The following is an 8,615-nucleotide window of genomic DNA, read 5'->3' on the forward strand; positions in this document are numbered from 1 at the left end:
CTGTAAGTAAAATGAATTATCTAATTTGCATTTCATTAATATATATTTAAATTAGAATGCAGTGTCACTGACGAAAGGAACGAAATTAATCAATACAGTACAGCACTCTGAAGTTGGGAAAATTCTCGGCGATTAATCAATTTTCGTTTATTAAGTGAGCGTGAGCGTAACTTGAAATCGTATTTTTTGATATTTTATGACAACGTAGTGTCAATTCTGGATTTATAGTTTCTCAAATGCTTTCCTACTCCTTCCGCCGAAAAGTCATATAAATATTGGTGGAAAATGAGATTTGGGACACAGTCTTGTTCCAGGTGTTATCGCACTGGAGAGCCGCCAACACGACCGTCAGTCGCAACCACACGTCCTATTCACCACACATTTCGGGGTAAATGTAGCTGAGAAATTGGTAAAGAACGGCCCATCTTTATAGATCAGCGCTCTATTGTTAGGGGTGCTGCAGCCGGTGAGGTTTGCCGATTAACGATTAATGTATTGAAAGACACGCGGCATTGTCGAGGCTTTTCTTCGTCAATGAATGAGCAGCTATTAAATATGGTGAGTTGAAAGGCGGGAAATGTCATCTTGATATACGCCGCATTATGCACGCCCCGCGGACTGGCTCATTGTCCAGTAAAACCGCCCGACCAATTGTAGATTTCTTAGGACGCGAGGCGCCTTAACCCTCCGAAAATTCTTTTATTTCTTTCAATGATGGATGGAGCAGAAAATGTGTAAGCAACATATTTCTCAGTTACCCAGCGGGATCCGCATTTTCTCGGTTTACAAATTGCAAATATTTTCTGTGATGTTACGCAAACAGGGTTATATCATGACCATTTAGGAGTCATTTGTCTAAGTAGCTGTAATATTGTCCTCTCTTGGACCAAGATCCTTACTTCGGTCATCACTTACCTTCATTCTTAAGTCGACTTGCACGCGTGATGGTAGGTAGGTATTTAAGAAAAAAGTTCCACTAAACACAAATTAGTTTATATTTATGCGATTAGAGCGCAGCAAACAACCATTAGATACACATCTTACATAAAAGGTAACCTATAAAGATATTTAGTTCTAAACAATCTAAAGCATAGCCTTACATTTAGTTTACTGTGACCTAATAGGTATAATTATTTGGTAAGGCAACACATTGAACGGGCTTTCTTTTATAACAAACATGCCGTAATGAATTCAGTTGACGCTTAAATTTGCATAGTTGACATCTTAACACCTATTTATATTGAGTCAGATCTGGAAAGCAAACATGGGGTGAAAAAGAAACAAAGAACATTATTGTCCCTACACAAAAGTGAATTAGAAACTGGTCATCATATTAAAAATAGATTGAGAACGAGTAACGGAAATGTAATTGTCGTGATTGCTATCATAATCGCTGTGCAACTCGGTACTCGTTCCTGGGGTATGTGATTTTCGGAAAAGGTGTGGTAAGTGGCCCGCGGAGTTCTTAATGTTATTTGTAACAATGGTCGTCTCCCATGCTCAGAAGCGCTATTAGATAGTTGCCCTTTCTGTTCATTTTCAGCTAAACCATATTTCTTTACCCTACCATCGTCCTCATATTCTAAATTAGGTGGAGTAGTAGTTGGTGAGTCTGTAAAATCATCTCATTGACAATACCTTGTAAAACACTTACCATATAACCGGATGTTACTATGCACCGCACCCAGCGAGTTCTTAGCGACGCATTGATACGTTCCTTTGTCTTCCTCGTTAAAGCTGTTGATAATTAACCTCATTTGGACCTCGTACGGCATGGCCATTGTTTCATAAATTCGTCGTTTGTCGTTCGAGAGCAGCATCTCACCTGTAACGACATATTAAAAGGTCAGTTTTCTAGAAGGATACGCGCATTAAAGACAGTCGATAACTTCAGTAATATAGGAGTGGCCTGTCGTGCGCTGATAATGGGTCGGGGGTATGCTGTACTTCCTGCACATGATTAATGAAACGCCATTTAATTCTATCCTACTAATTCTTAACGCGTCACGTCCGGGCTGCAGCCTATGCGATACAACGGAGAACCCTCGCCTTCTACTCCCGGATTCAGGCCGAGACGGGACATAAGGATAACCAATATCAAATTCCATGCGATTGACGTGGTTTATAAATTTTCTTAGCGAAATTATTCCACTCTTAAGTATTACGTAGCAACTTCGCAAAAAATTTAATTAAAATTGATTGGCAAAGGACATTATCATTACTAATGTTATATTGTTATTGTTGTAGGACCAATACAATTGAATAATCTACATTAACAAATATCTAATAGCATGTTCAATTTTATTGCAAATGCTTAGAGCATTTCAAACCATGGAAATTTAGCATATTTTTTATTTTTAAATTCAATAGAACAAAAATAGCGACCAAGTTATCGAAAAGGTGTAGTTAACATTTCATTGAGTTGCGGTTGAGTTTAACTGCATTTTTCTTTGTATAGGGTGGTTCAAATGCGTGGTACATAATTGGGATCTCCGTAACGGTGAGAGATCAGTGTAGGTTAAATGAAGGCAAAGTTGCCTCTTTTTCTAACTAAAAAACGCATTTGAAATTTTTGAAAAATCTTTGTAAATAACTAAGATATCACCGAAAAACTGAAATTCTCAAACGGGCGCGGGATATATTGGTACAGCGAAATATGCATGCCAACCGCCGCCTTCATATGCATACTTGCATATCCCGCATCCGTCGCGCTCTCGTTCCGTTTCCCGCAGTTCTGTGTCTGTTTGAGTTGACCTTTAAATGGTCGAAAATCGACGGAGCACCATCTACGAGATTTTTTATCAAAGAATCCCTTATCAGAATCAGAATTTCCATAATACGCAACAGGCTACTACATTCTTATTTCCCGTAGAAAATAAGAAAGTAGTATTAAGCACGCGATAGGTAGATCAAGGTTGTGGGCACCCTGTATAGACTTTTAGATATTAAAGATTGCCTAATCTCGAAAGGGCCCATGGACTTCCTGCCACATGTTGAACCTATTGAGTTTCAGTGATACCCTGATATATTATGGTGTGTGGCGGCAAGATCATAGTGACCGATTTCTTTGAATCCACCAGGACGAGACTTAGGGAGCGGCGGCCCATCGTCTAGGTATATGGATCAATATCGTCAAAGAAGTGATGGGGACGGGAGTCTACCTGGTTAAGTGGAAAAAGAGCCGGCTAGCACTGATTCCCATGGGTGGAGGAAACTACCGGCCGATTTTCCTCTTGGACGATGTAGGTAAAGTTCTATAAAAGATGGTGAAGACGAGGATCGAAGACGTCCCCCAACCAATTCAGATTCAGGAGAAAGAAATCCATTATTCCTCGATAGGGTGGAGGCGGGCAATAATGGGTACCAGGAGGACCGGAAAACTCTGTCTGCTGGCGTCGTTGGACATTAAAAATGCCTTAACGATTATAGTGTGCTAGATTATCTGATGGGGGTTGTGGAAGACCGTGATAAACCGTGTCGTATATGCAACAAACCGTGAGGATCACTTCACGGACCCCTTCTGTGGATCTTGATGGGTTACTGAGGATACCAACCGGGAATGGGAGTGGGATTTGTCGACGACCGCACGGTAGATAAGGATGAGGCGACCCGCAAGCTGCTGATGACACTCGTCTCCAGCAAAACCAAACTCGCCATGATGACTAGGAAGAGGAGGATAACCGCGACTACCATAAAGTGATGGGGCAGAGGATACCTGTAGAGCCGAAGATGAAGGTTTTGGAGCCTATTGCTTTTAATAGGTTTTGATTTTTGGCCTCTAATATTAACACGGATACCAGCTACCAGGTGATTTCTTCTCTATGAAAACGTTTTGGAGTTGTTGGCCAAGGTGGTTCTGGTAGTCAGAGGGATGAACGTTTTAAAAGGTTTTTCAGGACGTTACTAAGGTGTGTTTTTTCTCTCTCTCTCTCTTCGGAGGCGCAGGTGAATGAGGTATATTCACACTATACGAGACGGCGGTGACCCTACGCTATGATGCTTGGATCTACGCTATTAACAGCAGTAGGATCTGAGGGACATCCATATCATAATATGAGCGGTGGTACAGCGACTGTACCTAGAGATGTTCTTCGTTAAAGAAGACATTTTTCTGCCACGACGTGCCTTTTTATACCCAGATTTTTGCTGGGGAGCACCTCAGCGTCAGCTGGCAACGTGTGAGTATCGTAGCTGACGACAGCGTTGCCTCGTTCGCTATCTGTCTCCCAGCTGATCGCAGTTTACGTGTTGTGGTGTTGCCACAAGGTCCTTGGAACATGGATCGACGAAAATATGTCCTTGATACCACACGTAACGATAACCTGCGACAAAACCGTGAGAAGCCACGCGGAGCTGCACATGATTATGCCTAATGTTGGGCTGGATGTTAATGGCCTCTGCAGAGATTTGGTGCCCGGGACTGAAACGGGACGCGCCCGTGAAGCGAGTTAGTAAGGACTTCTCTCAATAAGAATCAATTGTATGTACATACCGGACAGTACAGGGAGAAGAAATGATGGTGGTAGCTGGGATCCTTCCATCATAGGTTTTGGTATGTGCGCGAGTTAATCGCGGAGTATCCACTGTGGAGAACTATAACTGCAGGTTACGCGGTGTTATAGTGCCCGAGTGCCCGAGATGGGAGATGATACGGACGACACTTGACTACCGGATCATAGTGAATTGAATGGTGGAGAATAATGACCTTTGGAGCAGTATTTCCGCTATCGGCACGCGAGCGGTGAGGACCAGATAGTTGGTAGGAGGGTGAAGGGAAAGGAACAGGAAGTAAGGCAGTGAGCTATAACTAAACACTAGACCACCTCGACACCCCAGCGAAGAATGCGCAAGCGGTATCCCGGAGGTACAACAGCATAGGGGAAGTCCAGCTGCATTCAGCGTATTCGCACCACCGAGGTCGTTTAATATTTTTGGTTGATTGGGCCCGTAGATCACCAGAGTTGTCAAATATATTCCCAACGGGTCACTGGTGTGGGTTTTTAGGAGTACAATGTAATTAGCCCACATTTTTTGAAAATGCGGATGGCAGTGTTGAAAATGGTGACAGGCTGCAATAGCGCGGTATTTTTACGACCGAAACGCGACGCCCTACTATTATAGATAATGTTTGTTCACACCTGCGGTTCCGAGCCAGTAGTTAATTGGTCTCGGGTACGCTTGCACATTACATTCCAAAGTGACAGCGGTTCTCTCTGGTGCTGCAAGGAGTTGATTTGGCACTTGAATAACGGGAGGAACTGAAATAAGTACATCCGTTATGGTCGATTGGCACAGAAGGATGACTTACATGTCACACTGACGTTAATTCTCTTACTAATAGCGGGTGGTATTCCATTGGATGCTATGCACAAATAGACGCCCATCTCGCTACGTGAAATTTTCGTCATGTTCAGTATGTGACCTACGTAAGTTCGAGCTGTAAGGAATTTTGAAAAATTTAATAGCATCTCTAAAATAGAAACAATACGTTGTACTTGAAAGAGCGAAGTATAAAAGATTTCAGCCTTACAACTATAAAGTTAAAATATCATTACCTTTCTGAACTACTGTATACGGTCGAAGAGCTATAAAGAAAGGCCGATAGATGATACATTTGCCAAGCTTCCAACACGTTCTTACCTTTACAGAGCCGTACATCACGTTAACGGCTTCCTTAAAGGAAAAGTTACATAAACAGGCACAACGTTGACGCCTTCAACAAAGCCCTTCTCTTTATGCGTAAAAAATCTGTCGCGATACGTAATTTTGATTCGGAAAATTCTTTAGTAAATCCTATTCAGTCAAAATTAGCTTGCGATATAGTGTCGTGGGGAATAACTCACATTAAGAAAACACGCGATAACATTGTGTTAGAATCGCCTCGAGCATCTTAAAAGCTCGGTTCCTTGCATTTAGATGACCACAAGGAATCAGAAGTTTCTCATTCCCATACTATCGCGTTTCGCTTCAAGCTACAGCAGCGAATTCATTGATCTTAGCAAAGCAATATACTTACAGAGACACAATAATGGCATTGTTAGATTTTGAAAAAGAAATCTTACGTATTGGCAAGGGCGTAATAGCTTCCGGCGGCGAGGAACAAAGTACTTGATAATTTTAACGGATTAAATGAAGTTATACGTTACCTCTCGTTCGTGACGTTGCATTTCGTACGATAAGCTCAGTGCCATCTTCTCTTCGCCATTCTATACGTGGCGCAGGACGGCCGCTTGCCTTACACTTTAGATACGCAGAGGTCCCTTCGTTTATAATAACGTCTCCAGAAGTTTCATCATGAATAAAGTCCGGAGACACTACTACTTTTAAAATCCCAATCTGAAACACGACGTGGACAAACATCAATCATACACCAACGTAACTGCTTAGTTTCCGACGCTTTGATAGATTGGGGCTTGACGGGATCATGACCGCCACTCAAAATGCTTCTAATAAAGGGCACCGGTGCTCGTATGTTTATACACATAACGTACAATTTTCCATAAACTCGGAATATTTTCTTTTCATATAGCGTAGGTAAGTTAAGGACACAGTTTTGTTTCCGAGCTGAGAACTACCACCTGCGAGACGCAAAGTTTTGATTTTCAATTTGTGTTATGCAATAAGGCTATTGCGAAAAGATAATTCGTATTTCTTGAACAATGCTATGAATTCTACTAAAAAGGAGGAACGTATTGAAATGATGGTTCATAAATTTATATTACAGTATGTAAACACGACAGCTGCTATCAATTCAGTAAACTTGCTCATTATAAGGAAACGCCGACATGAAACCAGATAATTAATGAAGCTCACCTGACTTTTCATCGGATCGGTATTAATCTGACACATGTAAACGCCACCATCTTCTTCCTGAACACCTCGGATATGAAGGTTCCAAGTAGCGTGATTGCTATGGGATATTGATATTCTTGGATTATGTGTGATAACGTTATGGTGGATGGCTTGGATCGCCTTAGTATCGACCTTTACCCAACCTACCTGTTTAAAAGAATTCAAAGTTAATTTGGAATGAACTTATACCATATCGTTGTAACTGAATTAAGTAGGGGCCCATAAAACGATCGTTTTAATAAAATGCACAATGAATATGTCGCGTCGGCATGGCAGAGGAAATTTTAGTCTGGAAAATGTAGTTAATTTACTTATCCTCTATTATGTTGTTTTCGTAGATACGTGCATACACACGATAATTACAACGGTCGATGTTTTGCTGTACAGCAGAGGTATACTCGGTCACGAGCACGACCTACGCCCCGCAGCTGTGTGTATTATAAATGATTCCAAGTTTGTGGCGCTTTTCGGCCATTTGTCATATCTGCACTATTATTACATCCGTCGAGCTGCGTGCCGCGCGTTGCTCTTCATCAAGCTGGACAGCTGATGGAGCGCAGATGCGTCCTCTTCGAATCGTGCTCGTGCTCGATGTTATCCCTGAATATCGTTACATTAATTCCCAGAGAGAATGGTTATTACTTTTCAAACTGTTCGCAAATTTTATTATTTCGTCATAGAATTACCGTATAAATTTATCCAAGCACATGTGTATCACGACAAGTGCTTCATACACTTTTTTTTCCAAAGGAAAGCAGATAGTTTTTCCCGATAAGCAACAGGTAGATTGAAGAGCACTTATGTACACAATCGAAAACAGACGAGTTACTGGCCGTGTCGGTGCTAAAACGGCGCTTTTTTATTTGCGGTTTAATTGTCGCTTCGTAATGAAGAAAGTTTTAAATATTCAGAACAAGATGACGCAAAACCGTTTAATAAATTACACCGCCTTGAACTTACGACTGCGTTTCTCTATTTTATAAATTGTGGATATAATGTAAACGATCTCCGAACTTACCCTATAACCCCCTAGATGCTGCACAAGACATTGGAACGTAGCGTCTCTTCCCACAGGAACCGTCAAGTTCACAATGGGGTCTGTAAATATCGGTCGGAAGGCTTCACCTGCAAATAGAGAAATTTCTATTTACTTAAGAACATCGCTAAGTTTGCCTTCTAATAAATACACTTTCATTTTTTCCGATTCTAACAATCTCGACAAAATTACGTTTGTCCGCGAATACGATGCATCAGCGTAAGATCTCGAAAAGACGGAATATCTTAATAGAAAAACCTCTGACAGCCCTAAGCTAATCTTTAACTTATTAAAACTTGAGTTAAAACAGTTTTTCGTGTCTCGACGACCCGCGGCAATGTGTCCGGAGCCTCTTCGCGTACTTCGAAAACTCTTGAAAATTAGCCCACAATCAGCCGTCACTCTTATTCAAAACTCATCGCTAGGCTTGAACGGAAAGGGATTAACAAAAACATGCAAATTTATATTAAAATACGGCAAAAATTTCACTTTAAAAAGACTTTATGGGTCGGCTTGGCTGATTAAGGAACGAAACTCATTATATTTGGAAACCCTAAAGATCGATTATTGGATTATTAAATATAAACAAGCTGCGGTGCGTCATTGTACCCCGTATATACACATAAACATTTTTACGCAACCAAAACAGATTGAACCGCAGGGGCCTTACTCCTTTTCATTATTGCGATATTAGAATTCTTTAACTCATCGTATTATATTACAAAAG

The 8,615-nt window shown here is 41.3% G+C and overlaps 1 protein-coding gene across 1 annotated transcript; it reads right to left on the reverse strand.

The window, feature by feature from the left end:
* Positions 1–977: 977 nt before the first annotated feature.
* Positions 978–7,999, reverse strand: LOC116166086 (lachesin-like). The gene is made up of 7 exons (XM_031480917.1): positions 7,871–7,999; positions 6,814–6,999; positions 6,147–6,336; positions 5,309–5,437; positions 5,139–5,258; positions 1,655–1,825; positions 978–1,582 (listed from the first exon to the last, which is right to left on the reverse strand). Exons 2-7 carry the CDS (start codon positions 6,847–6,849, stop codon positions 1,329–1,331), a joined length of 900 nt encoding a protein of 299 aa, XP_031336777.1. The 5' UTR covers positions 6,850–6,999; positions 7,871–7,999; the 3' UTR covers positions 978–1,328.
* Between the last annotated feature and the right edge of the window lie 616 nt (positions 8,000–8,615).

This window comes from Photinus pyralis, unplaced genomic scaffold (assembly GCF_008802855.1).
Source record: "Photinus pyralis isolate 1611_PpyrPB1 unplaced genomic scaffold, Ppyr1.3 Ppyr1.4_LG3a, whole genome shotgun sequence".
NCBI lineage: Eukaryota > Metazoa > Arthropoda > Insecta > Coleoptera > Lampyridae > Photinus > Photinus pyralis.